General features: G+C 41.4%; 1 protein-coding gene across 2 annotated transcripts in view; it reads left to right on the forward strand.

The window, feature by feature from the left end:
• dennd5b (DENN/MADD domain containing 5B) overlaps positions 1-18,933 on the forward strand; it is a 71,707-nt gene extending 52,774 nt beyond the window's left edge. For both annotated transcript variants that reach the window (XM_079183865.1, XM_079183866.1), the window contains 14 exons: positions 121-211; positions 1,635-1,766; positions 2,953-3,105; positions 4,137-4,218; positions 4,324-4,405; positions 6,010-6,138; positions 7,971-8,092; positions 8,736-8,881; positions 9,865-9,983; positions 10,613-10,800; positions 12,411-12,493; positions 13,730-13,856; positions 14,173-14,347; positions 15,391-18,933. In XM_079183865.1, coding sequence (XP_079039991.1) covers positions 121-211; positions 1,635-1,766; positions 2,953-3,105; positions 4,137-4,218; positions 4,324-4,405; positions 6,010-6,138; positions 7,971-8,092; positions 8,736-8,881; positions 9,865-9,983; positions 10,613-10,800; positions 12,411-12,493; positions 13,730-13,856; positions 14,173-14,347; positions 15,391-15,574 — 1,813 coding nt within the window. In that variant the 3' untranslated portion in view covers positions 15,575-18,933. The remainder of the gene's footprint in view (positions 1-120; positions 212-1,634; positions 1,767-2,952; positions 3,106-4,136; positions 4,219-4,323; positions 4,406-6,009; positions 6,139-7,970; positions 8,093-8,735; positions 8,882-9,864; positions 9,984-10,612; positions 10,801-12,410; positions 12,494-13,729; positions 13,857-14,172; positions 14,348-15,390) is intronic.
• Positions 18,934-19,225: the final 292 nt, after the last annotated feature.

The following is a 19,225-nucleotide window of genomic DNA, read 5'->3' on the forward strand; positions in this document are numbered from 1 at the left end:
TATTGTATTTGGCTCAGAGGAAGGCAGATTCTGTGAATGGCAATGTGTTAATAAATTGTATTTCTAAGGGCTTTGAAATGTTTTTGGAACTAGTCTAATGATACATTGTTTCGACTGCAGGTGGTCTCACAGGACGGCGACAGCTCAGCGAAGGAAAGACCGTCACAGACAACAAACGGAGCATCTGGGCCTCGACAACGACCTGAAAGAGGTAGAAAAACCTTCTCACAACCGTCCCATAACCTGTCCCGTTGCCTCCTCTGTTCTCTAACGCTATGTATCGTACAAGCACGTCGTTATTTTCTCTGTTTGTCTCATGGCGTTATATTTTTGTTGGTTTTCGTTCTGCATCTGAATTTTCTGTTTGTTTCTGTTTGAGCTTTCTTTGTCATCCTTTTTGAAAGACTTCATGTGCATGCTGCCTTCTGTTGTCCTCTCCATTCTGCTCTTTTGTTCCTGTCCTCTCCTGTCTGTTTGTGTGTCCTGTTCCTGTCGGTCCGGGGGTTCGGGTCGTACACTTCTTGCTCCTCCTCCTCCTCAGCAGGTGGAGGGCTGTCTGGTCCTGCAGAACTCCATGGCGTTTTGGGAGTGGGACAAAGCGTCCCCTCCGCCTATCAAACCACCTAAAAAATCCGCCTCTGCGTCCTGCCTGGTATGTGGAGGAGCTGCCTGTGTTGTGGACTTCCTCTTTCAGACCCCTCCACCCCATACCGACCTCACACTCTCACTGAAGCAGCAGTGGTTGGGTGGAGCAGTTTAATCCAGCTCTGATGTGGTGTACTGACAGTGAACCGTAAACAGTCACGGGCGATATCAATGAGATGAAATTGTTCTGGATTACATGGATGCATTGTTTTCCTGTCAATCCCTAGTGCTCAGGTCAGCAACCTGAGTCCACCGTGGGAATGGCGGACTCCGCCACTACCAATAAAAACTACTACTATAGAGAGAGATAATACATAGAATTGCTACTGCAGAAAATATGTCGAACATAAAGAGAGTATCAAAAGTAGGGTTTAATTTGATGATAATAACTTTTATATAATTTTATATATTAATATTATAACTTTAAAGGTACTAAATTTGATATTCAGAGCATTAATATAGCATCAAACAGCTATTTATCGGGTCAGGCCTAATCCGGTTCAGACAAAAAAATCTATATTTAATTAATCATTATTGCAGCTTAAAATCACACCAGGCCCTCAGAAGTTTTCTGAGCTGAAATAAAACAAAAATGAACCAAAGAAAGAGCAGTTGGAAAGTTCTTATTTTGAGGAAGCACTCTGAGCTAGGGAACATTGTGGAAAACATGTGGTACTTCAGTTCTGGGAAGTCAACTCTCCAAACCCCCCAACACTCCCAACACTCCCAACACTCCCAACACTCCCACTCCTTCTTAAAGGACGCCCCGGCTTTCACTCCTCTCCTGTGTCACACCCTTTCCTCTTAACTCACACCAATTCTTTGAGTTGGATTTTCAAATCTTGTCACTTGAAAAATGGCAACAGCTGATTGATGTTTGTCTGATGGACCTTTTAGTGTCTGCGCTATAGATCAAGCATTTTTCTTCATTACTGTATTGCTCAGGTCTGTTCTCCGGAGCTCACTAACCGGTTCCCTTTGATCTCCAGAAATACATGCAGGAGGCCCGCAGCCTGGGGAAGAACCTCCGGCAGCCCAAACTGTCTGATCTGTCTCCCGCCGTCATTGCTCAGACCAACTGGAAGTTTGTGGAGGGGCTGCTCAAGGAGTGTCGCATGAAGGTGAAACATACGACAACAGCATGTCCCTGCACTTAGAGACAGCCTGTGATTTATTAGTGACCTCCTGACACCTTTACTTACTTACTCACACAGACAGTCACAAACCCAAAGCTCTGAGGGGAATCATCCCTCATGAATGATGCATGATGGGAGAGACAAAGGTATAAGGCTCGTTCGAGAACTGCTTCTTGCCTGGAAAGTAGACGAGAGCAGGCGGCAGCGTTGACAAAAAACTGAGGTCATGTCAGACAGTTTTCAGCCGCCTTCAAAGAATAAACAGGAAGTCAAAGAAACAGTCACTTCCTGTTAGATCTGATCTGTAGCCTACTTGTAGTTTACAGACCTCGTTAGGATTCATGTGTGTTTGTAAATATATATTTATGTGGAAATGTGCGTGTATCTGCATTGTATGCTATCCTTTGTTCTTTTTATGTCTGCCTGTAAAACACTTTGCTGCTCGTCGTGATATGTGTTAAATAATAAGCTTTATTATTATCGACCACACAAGATAGATTTTTAGATTAAACCTTTCTTACACAACATGAGACTAAGAGCAAATCAGCTTTCTGATTGGGCGAGAGCCAAGCGTTTCCCATCATGCTTTGGGTCATGCAGTCGGTGGAGAGCAACTGTGGCTCTAAAATCTGTGGCCGCCTCGTTCTCGTGAGGTTATCATTGGCCATGTGTTCATAACGCGAAAAGCAAAAGCTCCCCCTACTGACGCCAGTCACTGTCACTTTAAACCAAAGTTGATATCAGACACATGGAACATCCTCTTTGTAACTGGAACCAATGAAATTGTGGTCATAATTACGATAAATAGTGCTACTGGTATGAGACATACATTGCTAATAGACTCAGCTATTGTAATAGTTGTTTATAGTTTGCATTGCATATTAAAATACCTCTTGGTAGACTTTATAATTTGATTAAACATTACTTATTTACTTTATTCTTTACTTATTTATTTAGATTTTCAGTCATCTGTCATTTTTTCAAAATAAGTGAGTTTGAATTAGAATGATTGACACATTTTCTCTGCATCTTGGAAATATTTAGTTTGAACCATGGTGTTATGTTGTGCACCAGAGTACACTGGAATTATTCAGCAAGATTAATAATTCCTAGAATTCTAAAGCCTTTAAGCCATATAGTTATCAGTGTGTGTGTGTGTATGTGTGTTCAGACCAAGCGTATGCTGGTGGAGAAGATGGGCCAGGAGGCGGTGGAGCTGGGCCACGGTGATGTCAACATCACTGGACTGGAGGAAAACACTCTGATCGCCAGCCTGTGTGACCTGCTGGAGAGGATCTGGAGCCACGGGCTGCAGGTCAAACAGGTCAGCACACACACATACACTGAAGTTAAGCACGGGAGTTAAGCAATGTACTGCTGTGGACGTATTTTAGACATCTATAAAATCTATATCGGTTTAAGTGTACGCTGTATTTGGAATACTTTAGGCTGGGGTACTCCGGTAGCTCACCTGGTAGAGCATGCACCACATGTTCCAAGGCCAAATCCTTACCTTGCTGCATGTCATCTCCTCTCTCTCTCCCTCTCCCCCTTTCCTATCTCTATCAAATAAATGCAAAAGGACAAAAAAAAGTGTCTCAAAGAACAATTTCATCGCTTCCATTTCCGAGGAGGAACTGAAGCCGTTACCTATGCTCTCTTCAAAGCCACGAGACTCCTTTGACAAAAAAAGTAATTTAACCACGCAGAACCCTGAGTATAGTCTACCACCGCCTCGATCGGTTAGTTTGTTTGTGTTATTAATTAGTTCAGATTCACCAAAGTCACACAATAACACAAGCAAACTAACCGATCGAGGCAGCGGTAGTCCAGCAACTCTTGTGTTCTGTGAGGTAAAATTACTGTTTTTGAAAAGCGATTTTTACTAATGGAGTCTAGTGCCTTTTGAAGAGAGCATAGATAACGGCTTCAGTTCCAGCAAGGTATAGCGATGACAATATTCTAAATATAGCGTACACTTCAACTGATATCGATTTTTTTATCTGTCTAAAATACGTCCACAGCATTACATTACTTTGATCCCATGCTGGTTCTCCTGTCTGTTTCTCCAAACCTTATCTACTGTAGGTAATACACTGACTATGGAGAAGTACCTCATACAACCCTACTTCTAAACAGATTTATAATAAAAACAATCTGATGGCACACCCACCCACCCATGCTGTCAGTATAAACACACTGTGGTTAATCAGGTTTGTAGGATCATATTGGATATTGAGGCTAAGAGGTTATTGACTGAAAAATCCTCTTTGTGTGTGTATAATCTTCGTCTTCATCAGTGAACGCATTCGCTGTCTTTACGTGTGCCTTGATTCTGGTTCTCTGACCTCTTAGGGGAAGTCGGCCCTGTGGTCCCACCTGCTGCACTACCAGGCCCGAGAGGAGAAGCTGGAGCAGCAGCAGGCAGAGTCACCAGGTAACACACACACACACACACACACACACACTGACTGTCCTGCATTACCTAAAACACATCCCTGATTTTAACAAAGCTATTATATCCTGTATTATTCTTCAACAGTGTCAAATGTTCCTGAGAGGAGGAAGTCTGACTGTTCCGTAGCAATGCCGTCTCTACGCGTGTCCCTCATACAGGATATGAGGTACGTGCTGCTGTCCTCTAGCGATGACGTTACAAAAACACATCCTTAAGTAGCAATGAGTATAAATGACTTCTGATGCAAAATGAGTGATAAGTACTCACTGACTGATCGGATCCTTTTTGGTGTACAGTTGTGTTTGTCTCCAACCACTGTGTGTTTTATGGACAATTACAGAAACATAGTTCATAGTTGTCTTCGACTTGCAGTATTTCAGAAATACCCATGTGAAAACATAAACCACTTCCTGACCCCTCAGAATCAGAGAACAAGCTCTTCTTTCTAAAGCTGCATCTTCGCACTGACCATTTAGTAAATTCCAGAAATTATTGTCAACTATTTCCATTAATCTTTTAATTTTTCAAAGTAAAATAGCCAGACATTCTCTGTTTGTCAGATGTGTCAATTCGTTGCTAGTCTTTGTTTTCTGTGGTAGTAAAATATACATGTTTGGGTTTTTTGATTGTTGGTCAGACAAAACAAGACATTTGAACACTTTTTGCCTCTGATACTTTACAGACCAAACAGTTAACAGATACATTGAGAAAATTACATTATTGTCTACCTTCTGCTTTTACCATTTCATCTCTAATACGCCACCATCCTCACATATAACATGTATGTAATAAAGAACTGGATACAGTGTTCCAAGATGGCACCCCAAAGACAGTTGTTTGACTATGTTTTTCAGGTTTCCTGAGGCTTTTGTGTTTTCAGGGCCAATAAAGAGTTTACATTAGTCTATGCTGAGCAACATGATACCAGAAGCTGAAGCAACATGCCCACAACTTCTATTATTTTAACTAAGAACTGTTGTTTGAGAATTAAGACCTAATATATACAACATTTTGACAGTACAGAGAGTAATTTTGTGGTGTTTGTGACACTCCAAAAATAGTTTCACATTTATTTCTTCTTCACTGGTTGTAATTCTGTAACTGTGACCACTATGCCGAAAAGAAAATGCTGAACTGCCTAATGCCGTCTCTGGGGTTCTTTGATACGTAGCACAGAAAAACCCTGTTTCCCTAGGTGTTGTTGAGAGGCATTCTGGGAGATTTAAGAATCATGTCAAGTTCATTTTGTTTACATAGTTCAAAATCAGGGTTTGTTGTTCAAAATGGGATTCTCATGGTTATGGCGTAGAGCCTGGCTACTTTGCAAACTAGTTTTCACGTAGATGTTTGTTTCTTCGTTTGTTTATGGAACAAAGAAACAAACATCTACGTGAACTAAATGAATGTAAAAACCAAGAAGAGCAAGTTTACAATAAAGGAGGAATTCCTCCTCCAGGACAGTCATTGCATTGTATATGCAGTAGACAGGAGTAGCAGTGGTAGAATTATACAAACAGAATTGTAATATTACGTAACATATAGTGAATATTGTAAGTATTAATACTGTAAAAAGTAAAGAACAGTCTGACTCTCCTCTTCAGACTGACTGAAGTAAAGGCTGAAACCAGCAGGTTCATGTTAAATTACAGTAGTTTATTACTGAGAGTCACTGATCATCAGGGGGATGAGGGTGGACTTTCATGGCGGTGTGCCCGTTTTTACGAGCCTTCATCCATCTGTCTTCTGTCCCTCCATTGTCGGTCTCCTCAGGCATATCCAGAGCATGTCCGAGATAAAGACAGACGTGGGACGAGCGAGGGCCTGGATCCGCCTGTCTCTGGAGAAGAAGCTGCTCTCTCAACACCTTAAACAGCTGCTGTCCCGACACGCCTTAACCAAGTGAGCACACATGTGATCAACTCTCTCACACACACACACACACTTGCTCTGTGCTTTTGATAAGGGTGAGATTGATTTCCATGTTCTGAGATGCAGCCGTTCTAATATTGTAATGTCCCAAAAGATGAGTTATTGTAAACTAATCACACCAATATGCAAATCAAAACAAAATTAATTTATATCAAATGTGTGAAGACATTTATCCAGCTTTTAGACTCGATATTTGCAGTTCTTCTGTAGGTGTTATTAAATCTCTTTCTCCTCCACCTCGTGGTAGACGGTTGCTCTTCATCGGACCAGACACGTTTTAATTTGTCTTTTCTCTTGTGAAAGAGAAACTTATTGTTTGAAAATACTTCAGATAAAGCATAAACCTCACCATTGTTTGGCTTGTCCAAATAAGCTTTCAAGTGTGCTGTTCATAGACTGTATTAAAAGAGTGGAAGTAGCCTCAGGGTCTGAAAAGTTAAGCCAATGCGGAAATGCCTCAAACTTGCATTATCTCTACTGAACCAGCAGGGGGCGACTCCTCCGGTTGCAAAAAGAAGTCTGGTTGTATAGAAGTCTATGAGAAAATGACTACTTCTCACTTGAATTATTCCCTCAGTAAACATGAGTTTATGGTCTCAATCTCTAGTTTCAAGTCTTCTTCAATACAGCATGATGTTCAGTTAGTAAATGATGGTCCATTTAGAGTCAAATAGACCATAAAGCAGGGGATGCTTTAGGGCGGGGCTACCTTGTGATTGACAGTGGCTCAGTGGTAGAGAGGTCGTCCTTCAGTCAGATCGGCGATTCGATCCTCAGCTCTGCTAGTCCATGTCGATGTGTACTTGGTCGGAAGACTAGAAAAGTGACACAAAAAAAGTGATACAAGCACAGTCCATTTACCATTCTATTTAGATCCACCCTCTCTTCCACATATGGCTGCTGACAGTACAGTGAGTGTGTTCCCCCATCAGCCACATGGAGCAGCAATGGGCCTGTGCCCATTAAGATTCTCAGACACACACACACACACACAAAGGTATTCATGCTTTATCAGAAATGTTTCAAAGAAGTATGTCTCACTTCTACAAGAGAAAAGATTTAATTTATTCAGTTGATTTGGCAAATGCACGTCTGGTGAACCTAACACCATTAAAAGCATTGCACATCAGGATCCCTAAACTTTTCAGTAGGATGCATTCATCTCTCAACCAGTGGGAGAGATGGTCCCAGCAGGCCTGGGACTGTCCTGCTCTGCCTAATGACAGGAGAAAGTGATATTAATACATGCATTAGATGCTTTGTCTACAAGCCAAATTATTAGAGAAATGTAATATTATTTATGAATGAAGTGCTGTTATCCAATTCAGAATCTTCAAATTCAAAAAAGTGGAAAAGGTACTCCAGCCTCACCACATGAAGCTGACCACCCTGGATAGATTGTTCCCTTTCGTACATAAATCATGCCTGATGAACAAAACTAAGTACTTTAGTTTGAAGTATACATCCAGGCTGATGTTGGTACAGCAGCACTGTCCTCATAATCTCAATGAAAAATGAAGAATATTGTGAAAAATGTTTGCAGTTTTACATAATATAAACCAGTCTTTTTTTATCACAGAAATGATCTGAATACAATTTGAATGAAAAAAACACCAAGAAAAGACACTTCTCTCTGGTTTACTTACTGATATATGGCTGTCCATTAGCAGCAACTGACCCAACATGAAAAGGTATCCAAACACAAGACAATTTCTTCAAACAGTAAAGAAAAGGGGCGGAGTCTGAACAGCAGATGATGATATTCTAAAGTGAACCTAACCTGGCTGTGCTGTGTCCTACAGGAAGCTGTACAAGCGCTACGCCTTCCTGCGCAGTGAGGAGGAGAAGGAGCAGTTCCTCTTCCACCTGCTCTCCCTCAACACTGTCGACTACTTCTGCTTCACCAGCGTCTTCACTACCATTAGTGAGTTCTGCCTTGCATGACCTCCGACCCCTATCCAATCAGCTTCCACCGTAACATCGAAACCTCAGCTCCGATTCAAACATTAGTACAACACCACGTCTGCTTTCTGGAACACAATGATTGGTTAGAATAAGACAGTGTGGAGCATTCTGATTGGACCCTAAAGAAAAGGGAGCATAGACGACAGAGTTTTGCACTGTAATGTGTTTTGTTCTGTATTTTTCCAATACAGTAGCTTTTTAAAATATGGAAAGTATCCTCACTGACTCCTGAGTTATTTGGTTAACTGCAGCTGCTCGATGGATTAATGTGGATCAATGACTGGCTGAGCTATTAGTATGAATAAACCATGAGGATGAATGTACGGTTTAATCAAGTTTTAAAACACAATGTATTATTCAGCTCACAGACCAGCTAATCCCATTCAGATAAATGAACACACTGTGCATGCAGAGTGTGCATGTCTGCAGCCACAGGCCATGCTTTAAAGTCCTCCGTTTCCTTTCTGCTACAGTGTGTTCGCCCTGAATCTGTGATTTCATTATTAAATCGACCCAGTTAGATAACCTACCTATGTTGAGTCTAATTAGCTTATTGTTTATTTCTCTGCTGTGGCGCTGACGTGGTGTTTCTGCCGCCTCAGTGATCCCGTATCGAGTCGTCATCATCCCCATCAAGAAGTTGAGCAACGCCATGACCACCTCCAACCCCTGGGTGTGTGTGTCCGGAGAGCTGGGAGACTCGGGTATCATGCAGATCCCCAAGAACGTCCTGGAAATGACCTTTGACGTGAGTGGTGTGACCTTTGACCTCTCACAAGCTGAGCACACTCCGAGCGCAGTTTGGGTGATGTCCAGGCTTTCTGTGTGTCGGGCATGATGTTCAGCTTTACTCTCCGTGTTTACCTCCTTTATCGCTGTAGCACTGCCCCTCTGTGTTAACCTCCTCTGTCACTGTGACACACTTTGCATGCTAGCAGCGCGTATACAATATAAATATAACAATATACACTGCAGGTGAGTTGTTGTGATTACCCTAAATTATAAAAACAACAAAGGCTGTCCTAAAAAAAAAACCTCTGTTCCTTTAGAGAGGTCAGTCCACTGTTGTTCTGATGAGGACATTAATTGGAGTTCTGAGAAGATTAAAGTAGTCTACTGTTGGTAAATTCAGCCCACCTCCCATAGAGACATAAATCACTCCCTCCTCACCTTGCATGTGGGTTCGGGCGCATGTTGCCACAGGTAATGTTTTTGTTCAGTCCGCATGTTGGTTGATGTTCTTGTTTTTGGTTGTGAGATCGCCACGCCACCGTTTTGATTGTCCATCCGTTGTGTGTTAACAAGTGTTTTCATCTCCCTCAGTCTGCTTTCAGGCTTCACACACACATCTCCGCCTTGTTCAAGGTTAGAAGAAGCCCCTGCTCCACCTTTCATCCAACTCCCATTACCTCCATCTGTCGCCTTATTCCCCTGTAGCCTGTGTTGTCATGTTAACTTTGGATTGGGTTATAGATGGTCTGATATCCTGCTAGAACATGTTTTCAGAGTAGAACACCATATTTAAAAATAGCTACAATCTCAGCCATGAATTTTCTCTGTATTGTATTTTATGTCTGCACTTTAAGTAAGTACTGTACAAGCACTGCTCAGAACTAAAGTTATATCAGTCCTTTGTCAGTTGATTGTACACTGATAAAGTATATATAGTAGGGTTTGATGTTGCAGTATTAGATTAATTCGGTTTTGTCCTCACTGTGTGTCTGTGTTTAGTGTCAGAACCTGGGGAAGCTGACCACGGTGCAGCTGGGACACGATAACGCCGGCCTGCTGGCTAAATGGCTGGTGGACTGCGTCATGGTGCGCAACGAGATCACAGGACACACATACAAGTGAGTGGAGTGCTGTGTGTTGTCGGCTGTGCTCGGTCACTCCGGGTGTCCACCACCCACACTGAAATATCTCAACAGCTATCTGATGAAGTGACATTTTTTACAGCCATTCATGATCCGCAGATGATTAATCCTACTGATATTGGTAAACCTCTGACTCTCCCTCCAGCGCCACCATGAGGTTGTTTCTTATCTCGACAATTATCAGATGGATTGCCATGAAATTTATGGACAATTAGGAGAGATTGGTGAATAGGTTTTCAAGATTCTGGCATTTAATTTAGACATACAATAACCAAATTATCATAAATATAAATTCCTCAGTAATATTTCCCTTAGTATAAAGTGAGAAAAAGAAAATTACTCTCGGTTCCAGAAACCTTTTAACTTCCTTTGAGTTTTTTGTAGTTTCCTAACATATACACACACCACGTGAATATGAAGCATGGCATTATTAAGGGTCAAGTATCGTGGCTTTTTGAGTACAAGCCGGTCCCAAGAACTTGCTGAGGAAAAAAAAGAAACCGTAAGGACAACAAGGCAAGAAAAGAAAAACAGTTTATCAACTAATAAGACGAAAACAGATCCATCTAAACCCCTCAGCCCTCTGTTGTCTCCCACCCCTCCAGGTTTCCATGTGGTCGGTGGCTCGGTAAGGGCGTGGATGACGGCAGCCTGGAGAGGGTGCTGATCGGTGAGCTGGCGGTGCCCAGCGGAGAGGAGGATTCTGGGAGAGGCTGCCGTACACCCCCGCTGCAGCGCTCGCCATCCCAGACCAGACGCATCAGCATCACGTCGTTGTCTGGACGAGGATACAGTGAGTATCTGTCAGGACTCGCATGCAGCTCTGCAGACACTCACTGCTGTAGACCTACTCTGGTTTTAATCCCCATAGCCCCACAGAAATGATGAATTACTTACTTGGATTACCTTTTTTATTTTAAGAAACAACAAAAACGTAACTAACACATTTTTTTTAACTGACTTTAAATATAATAAACTTCCTATAATTAATACCAAATTACATAGTTATTTACAGGATACTGCAATTTGTAATTATACCGACCCATGAGATAAAGCTTTATAGTTATATCACAACATAAAAGCTGTTTCAGTAGGCTGTCCAGAGTGTGGCACCAGAGTAATAATAGACTTTTAAAAAAGCAATTTTAAGTTCACCCCAAAATCAAAACTACATACATTTCCTCCCACCTGTAGTACTATTTAACAATCTAGATAGTTTTGGTGTTTGCTGCAGAGTGTTGGAGATATTTGCCGTAGAGATGTCTGATTCCTCTCTAATATAATGGAACTCGTGGACACTTGTGGTGTTCAAAGAGCCAAAGAATCCTAACAGCAATGTCTCTTTCCAGAATTCATGACCCGGTTACTCAAGATAATCCACAGATCTTGTAGTAACTTTTTCTACCCAACTACACCAGCCAACTGTATCACTGCGCAGAAGGATGCGTGCATCTACTCACAGACGAAAGGCTCGTTCTTGTGACAGCACAAGATGTAAACATTAATGGTGTCCTCCTCGACTGAGCTGTAACATTGGCTAGCTCAGTGGTGCTAGGGGAGCTAGCAGTAGCAACAGCGGTGATATGGTTGACAGATGAAGCGTGGCACAATGAAAATAGTTCCTACATTAAACTGCTCACAAGGTCTGTAGATCATCTTGAGAAACCGGTTCAGACAGCTGTCTTTATGTTTAACATAAACGCAAAAAGGCAACCTCTATTTGCATTTCCTAATTAATAATATCAATTAGTAATTGTCTTTGTCTGTCTTTTAATTAAAGACATAATAAGGAAACTTAATTAAGTGATGTTTTTCTTACTTTTTTATTTTGAGCTTATTATTTTAGCACCATTTAATACATTTTAGAAAAGAATAATTTTTTTAATGTATGAGTTATTGATTGATAATGATTAAAACACTGGAGCGGTCTATAATAATTCCAGTCGCTCACTTTAGACTCAATATTTCAGATCTCTGTCTCTGTCAGGAATGAAATGATGGTCTGACAATGACTAAACCCTTGATTTTAAAGTCTACAAATACAGGAATGAACTTGGAAAACACTCAGTGTTCTGTGTGTCATATAGCAGTAAGGTCACGCTCATAATGGTTGTTGAGGAGACTGTCAGAGATCTTCACTGTAGGGCTCTCTTTGACCAAAGAAATTGTTAGTCAACTAATATTCCTACGTTGTTGTTGGACTTGTTGATTTAATCGATAGATCTGTAAAACTGAGTTTCTCCACAAAGAATCACACACAATCACCACCTTCTTTTCATTCATACATTCATGCGTTTCTTGGAAATAAGTCATTCAGCATGAAGAAGCATAACAAATGACTAAGATGGGGTCGCCATGCTTCTCTCTGCTTGTATATCAACACGGCCATTTTCTTAATTCCAGAACCGACTTCATCCCAAATCCAAGAAGCCATCGGGGAGGCTGTAAACAACATTGTCAAACACTTCCACAAGCCAGAGAAAGAGGTGAGCGACTGATCTCCTTCTCAGAATCGATGATGAATTAACAGATTTTTATTATTTAAATCACTGTGGATTTAATTCTCTCCGTCTCCATCTGACTGTGTTCAATATGTTTTACTCAGTAAAGTGCTGGTCTAACGGTGCAGGCCTCACTTTAATAAGTGCCCTCTGTCAGCGGAGTGATGGAGTAAAGGGCAATGAATACTGCCCTGAAAGAGGCTGTGAACCAGACAACACTGATTCCATGTAGTCACATGTGAAGTGTTTCGCTCACACGCTCAATCTGGCCTCACAACGGGTGTTAAATCTGCCAACCGTAGCCAGGCTCATGGGGAGAGTGCAGCGCATAACTGTCTCTCTGCCCTTGACGTCCATGCATCGCAAGTTATACCAGTTATATAACTCTTATATCGTACTTATAGAAGTTATAGACGCGTTTGCATTCAGTTAAGTTGGACTATGTAGACTGTAATACAAACAGTCAGGTGCACTATTTATGACAGGTTTTTATGACAGTGTTGGTCAGTCTGTCTGCTTGACAATACCATTTTGCTGCAATAAAAACGATTGAAGTGAGATGAACAGACTGAAAACTTGACCTTATTAGATAAAACATGTTGACACAGTTCTCCTTTGGGGACATCATTTGCGGTTGAAAAAAGTAATAAATCGCAATATATGTTATCGCAATACTCAGCATATCGCAGCATCGTGATAATATCGCAGCATCGTGATAATATGGTATCGTGACCTAAGTATCGTGATAATATCGTATCGCGGGATCTCTGGCGATTCCCACCCCTACTAACCAGCACCAAAGTCTGAAGAAGTGGTGATCGCATGACTAAGGACAGTCACCTGTAGTTAGCAGGGACATTTCATTTAGCGTTACCTTAGTTTTTAGAAATTTGTGTTAGCTTTAGTCGTGACCGAAGGCAGTAAAACAATTGTGTTCTTCTTGAAAATAAGTAATTCAAGTTAACACGTAGTGGTTATGAACCTCATGTCAACTGTTTGCTAATATTATTGTTCTCAACTTGTTTCCACACTATTCACAGGCTTTTCTTTCTTTATATAATTAGTTTCTATATTACTGTTTCTGTTGTCAACAGAAAAAGCTGTAGACCCAGAGTTGTTTTAAATCCCATGGATGAAGTAGAGTTTATGTAAAGGGAACTGATTTCTGTTCTCTCTGTGTCTCCTGTGTTAATGTTTTGTCTCCTGGGGTTCTGGATGCAGAGAGGCAGCCTCACCGTCCTGCTGTGTGGAGAGAACAGCTTGGTGGCAGCTCTGGAACAGTTCTTCCACCATGGCTTCAAGTCGGCGCGGCTCTTCCAGAAGACTGTGTTTGTGTGGAACTTTGTGGGTGAGTGTGGAGGGACAGCGCCATCTGCTGACAATAACATGAGCTATTTAATTTGGCACATTTTAGGTGATTTATGGGGAAACAATTTGTTAATTTAGTCATTTTTTTTAAGTCAAATTTTATGTATTGAACCAGATTTTGTCAATGTGTATGCAGCACCAGAGTGTACGTTTTTTTTAATATATTTTAGTTCAGAAATGTATTTATATGTAAAAAGGGAAGGATCTGCACACTGATTAGTATTTTATGTTGGGACAAAATGAATGATTTGCAGAACGTTGTGTTGGGAAACATGTCGTCTCCCTTCCCTCTGCAGAGAAGGCTGTTGCCTACATGGAGTCAGCTGACCAGATGGGAGACCTCCAGGAGACTGCGGAGCCCCTGGGGATGACCTGTCAGTCACTCTGTCGCTACGTCAACGCGATCAACTCCACCCCCAGGAACATCGGCAAGGACGGGAAGTTTCAGCTGCTGGTCTGCCTCGGAGCCAGGTACGTTTCAAGAGAGCACTGCTGCACCTACCTACGGTTTATAATTCTGTGATGTAAAGAGAGTTCACCAAGAACAGCGGCGGAAATGTATGAATTATGTTTTAGAAAATGCATTTCAAGACAATATGCCACTTTTCTAGAAGGAACTCTATTAAAATATTCACACACACACCAAAGAGTCATGTCAAGTCAGAGATGATTTATATACTATATTTAAACATTTAATGAACAGAGAGATATTCATGATCCAAAATGTCCTATTGACATACATTCTATTTGGACATAGTATGAGTCATATGAGTGTTTAGGGTCCAATCAGGATCCAACCACAGAACAGAAACGTATCGGAGACAACAGCACAGACAGAAATAGAATCCCTTGGGATAATAACCCAAGCTGTTTGAACTTTGGCTGAAAATATCTGTTATGGTAAGAAGCTGACTGACAAAAGAGGTTTTCAGGGAATCTAACTCACCCTCGCTGAGCTGCTGTGTCTCTCGTGTAGCGTCCACATAGACGTTGCTGCCGGCCCTTTTTTCTACATAGTTTGCATTTAACAATTGCCATAATGTTAATTCATTATAAATGCCATAAAAAGGTTAACAATTGCGTGCTCATTTGTGAATAATAACAATCCACAATCAAAAGCTTGGTACAGAAATAATGAATGGAGCCTTTTATGAATTGATTAGGTCCACAGAAAGACAGCAGAGGGCTTTTATTTTGAAAAGGAAACAGGAAGTGTTGAGTTTGACTTTTTACCATGTCTGTGACATTTTCAACCGATATAGACATCAAAACTGTAGTAATGTTGCTGCTATGATGTCAAAAGATCATTTTCAGCGTTTCTGCTGTTAAAAATAGGCGAGAACTCAAGTCTCTGGAGGAGACGCAACAAACACACAGCCGAGTCTCAACTGCTGCTCCAAACTCTTAACATGGCAGTGTGGCAGAAAACACATATCAGATATTGTATGCACTTTGTATGTCGGCATCCTCCTGCCACCCAGTGTAGAAACGTTATCTCACTGTTTGTTGTGCAGAGACCGCCTGCTGCCCCAGTGGCTACCCCTGCTGGTGGAATGCCCGGTGATCCCGCGGATGTACGAGGACATGGCTCTGCTCAGAGACCGCACCACCGTCAATGCCCTCATCGGAGTCCTGGAGACACTCCACGACTTCCCCGTCACACTGGAAGCCTCGCTGGTTAAAGGCATCGACCTTTAGCCCTCAGGAGAGACAGCTCTTTATTTTCCTCTAATACTTCCCCTCACTACCACCAACTGCACCCATCCTTCCACTTTTAGCCTATTGGCTCTGGGATGAGTCACATGACCAGGCAAGGAGGAAGTGAGGGACATGAGAAGTTCGGTTACCAAAGCAAAAGGTTCCACTGCTTCACGTGAGAGGTTGAGGCTTTGGATCAGCCATAAGCCTGGATGAAGTGTTATTACCCCGCCTGTGGCTCTAAAAGACCCTTTTTAATTCAATTACAGCCACTGCTTCATCATGCTTTGTTTCATGAACTACAAATCCCAATCACATTACCTTCCACGGAGCCACTGGCTGCATTTTTTTCATTACGCTTTAAATCTGCTTGCTGTTATCCCTATTTTCTATTTTTCTTATTGTCAACACATTCCAGGAAAAGACCCAAACTAACAATGTGTTAGTCTCTGAATACTTTGAATTCCAGACCCTTAGCCCACAAACATATTGGTTTTTTTAAGCTCAATAATTTCCTAAAGCAACTAGCCACTTTAGTTTTTAACAAACGTTACTGGAACAGTATGAAGCAGTGCATTTGTTTGGGAACTATGTTCAGCGGCGGATTAATCCACATTTGGTGCTCCAGTGAGTATTTGTGGCAGCTGTTAGTGAAGTACCATGTTCCCCAGTGCAACAGCGTGCACAGATAATAGAGCTCAGTGTCATAGAGGAAGACCATGTATCAAATCCAATGTGGGTTTTGGGTCATTGGGTCATAGAAAAATATAAAATATCACCAGACTTATTCTTACAAATTTGCCAACATGTAATGCTAATTTAATTCCACAAAATATAACAGCAAGCTAATGGTAAGCTAATGTTTCTGCAAGTTGATTTTAAAAGTGTACTGAAATGAACTTAAACAGTGGCTGCTTAGAGAAAAGCTAAATGTAACAAAAAAAACAAAAAGTAAATTACTCTTTGGAAAACTGCTGACAGTAACATAAACGGATATATGGGGCAGATCCATAGGTGTGTTTCTTTAAACTTTAAGGAGCAGCAGCAGACTTTCCCTGTGTGCTAGCTGTGTTAGCTGAAACTGTGATAGATTCACTTTCCTCGTCACAGCGCCACCATCCCTGCACCCTAGTTAGCGTTAGCGAGCATGCCTACGGGACACTGCACTGACACACTGGTTCCAGTGGGAAGGATTATGACGAAGGTGCTGATGAAGTCTTGTTGTGTGACCTAATGACTTTCCTACAGAGCGGTGTTGTGGAGTCACCGGCTCCCCATGACCCTCTTTCTTTGGACTTGCTGGACTTGTGCTGGACATTTCTTCTGCTTTGAGCCTGCGGATGAACACAAAAACTGTTCTCAGTGATGTGGCTCAGAGTCAGGAGCTGAACCCTGTGACTGCATGGACATTCCTAATTCTTTTTAATTGTGTGTGTGTGTGTGTGTGTGTGTGTGTGTGTGTGTGTGTGTGTGTGTGTGTGTGTGTGTGTGTGTGTGTGTGTGTGTGTGTGTGTGTGTGTGTGTGTGTGTGTGTGTGTGTGTGTGTGTGTGTGAGATAGATATTTTGTGAGTGTATGGTTCAGTGTGTCATATTTGAAGGACGTACATGCTTTGGTGCATGCGTTTGGCCTTCATAGATTTTTATCAAAGTGATCAACTGGTTACTGCAGTGAATTGTAACTGTGTGTGTAATTTGTGTCACATGTTAATTCATCCTTTTCTAACAGTTTGCCAATTTCGCCACTTCAATAACAGCTGTAATAGTATTCACTGGAATAGATTTGCCAGCAGTAGAGAATTTGGCGTGAACTTGCAGTTTGGTCCACTTATGGAACATGATCTCAGATCTAATTTCAGTATTATATAATTATTATAATGCACCGATTAAGTCATACTTAAAGTCCCAGTGAAACGGAAGTTGGAGCGTATGCCGGGTGTACAGTTACAAGTGGGATTAAAATCGAATCCTTGATTGGCCACTAAAAAGTGTGCGGGCTCAGAGTTCAGTGCGATACGGAGCTACAGAGGACTGTGGCTCCACACACACCTCCCTTTAGCTGATGTTAGGTCAGGAGGAGGACTAGATTCAAAAGGGAAACTCCCCGAGCTCCCCACATAGTTTTGCAAGTTTCATTTGATCGGATTATTTTTTGTCAACGCCCTGGATTGCAAACGTATGAAACCGTAAAGCTAAGGACGCTCTAACTCCCTGGGACTTTAAACAGCACGAGTCAGTATTTTACCATCTACAACTGCTAGGTGCCAACAACAATAAATACAAATATGATTATTGGACTTTTCATGAAATTTGTTTACAATATTAAAGTATAGAATACTATTCTTTATTTCGTTACGGACATATACAAAAAGATTCATTAGATATCAGTGCGTGATGTTACAAGCTAGCTGTTAAAACTTCATTCCCACACCGCTTGAATGCAAAAGGACCTCTGTCAGATAAAAAGGGAAGAACAGGATCTTACGCTTCATCTCTAATATAAAAAGTGTTCAATTCAACCCCCACCTCCTTCAAACACACAAACTGCATCCTTTTTTTGGTGGAAACTCTAATAATGGTTTTCTCTTCAGATGGATTTTCAACGGTAAAACATTTGCTGCATGAGAGATTTTGCCGCTGTTGCCACTTCCTGCTGTCTGAATGAATCCTGTCTGAGAAACGGTGTAAATACTCTCATTACTGCATGTTGACATTTCTAGTCTGAGCTGTATTTATCGTGACCCCCTCTAATGAAATCTAGATGAGTTTTGACGGGACAAAAAGTGGACATATGTACGAACCTGTCTTCCGAGTAGTATTTTTGCTCTTCAGTGTCACAGCCTGTCATGGTTTGTTTTGAATGTCTGAGCTTCATGTATTTATTAATTTAATGTTCATCCATGACAGCAGCACTGGTATTTTAAGGTTGATGAAGCCTGTGGAATAACTGGACACATTCATGTCTTTAAATCAGTAACCACTATTTCCACTTGATGTGTTTTTATCATGTTTTTACCCTCTGCTCTCCTGCTGCTGTGCCCATAATGCCTCACCTCCAGGACTACCCACAGACTCCTCTGTCTCGTCCTGGATTTGTTTGTGTCTTCAGGAAAGATTTCTGGTGGAACAGATTGTTGTGGACGTTTTGAGATTCCTCCTTAGACTACTGCACACTTTGCTTACTACCTGAACACGTCGTGTGATGGGTTGGTATTAACCCGGAGTGGATCGGCTGAAACAGGAAATGCTACTGACGGGGACTTTGCATCCTGCTCTTGGCATGAATGCCACCAGACAAATAGTCTGTGTAAGACTGACTTCTGTGTTCTGATATTTATTATGTCTATTTCAATAAAATCACCCAGTGTGTTAAAGGGTTTTGCATATTTGTCCATAAACAAATGAGACAATGTCTTCATCTATTAGAAATGTAGAATGGGGAGAGAAAAAAGATTTTCTGACAGGGAAACATGTTCAAGAAAGAGATTTTTTATGTTTAACTTATTATAAATATGTTTATTGTTTTGACCATTGCTGAACTTACAAACGTTACATTATTTGACATAAAAGAGAAACTCCATTGTTTTTAAACATCAAAGTTTGTTTTCAGGTGTTAGGGACCTACTATTTCATATGAGAGCTCAACGCGCTGC

Source organism: Pholis gunnellus (assembly GCF_910591455.1).
Source record: "Pholis gunnellus genome assembly, chromosome: 22".
Classification (NCBI taxonomy): Eukaryota; Metazoa; Chordata; class Actinopteri; order Perciformes; family Pholidae; genus Pholis; species Pholis gunnellus.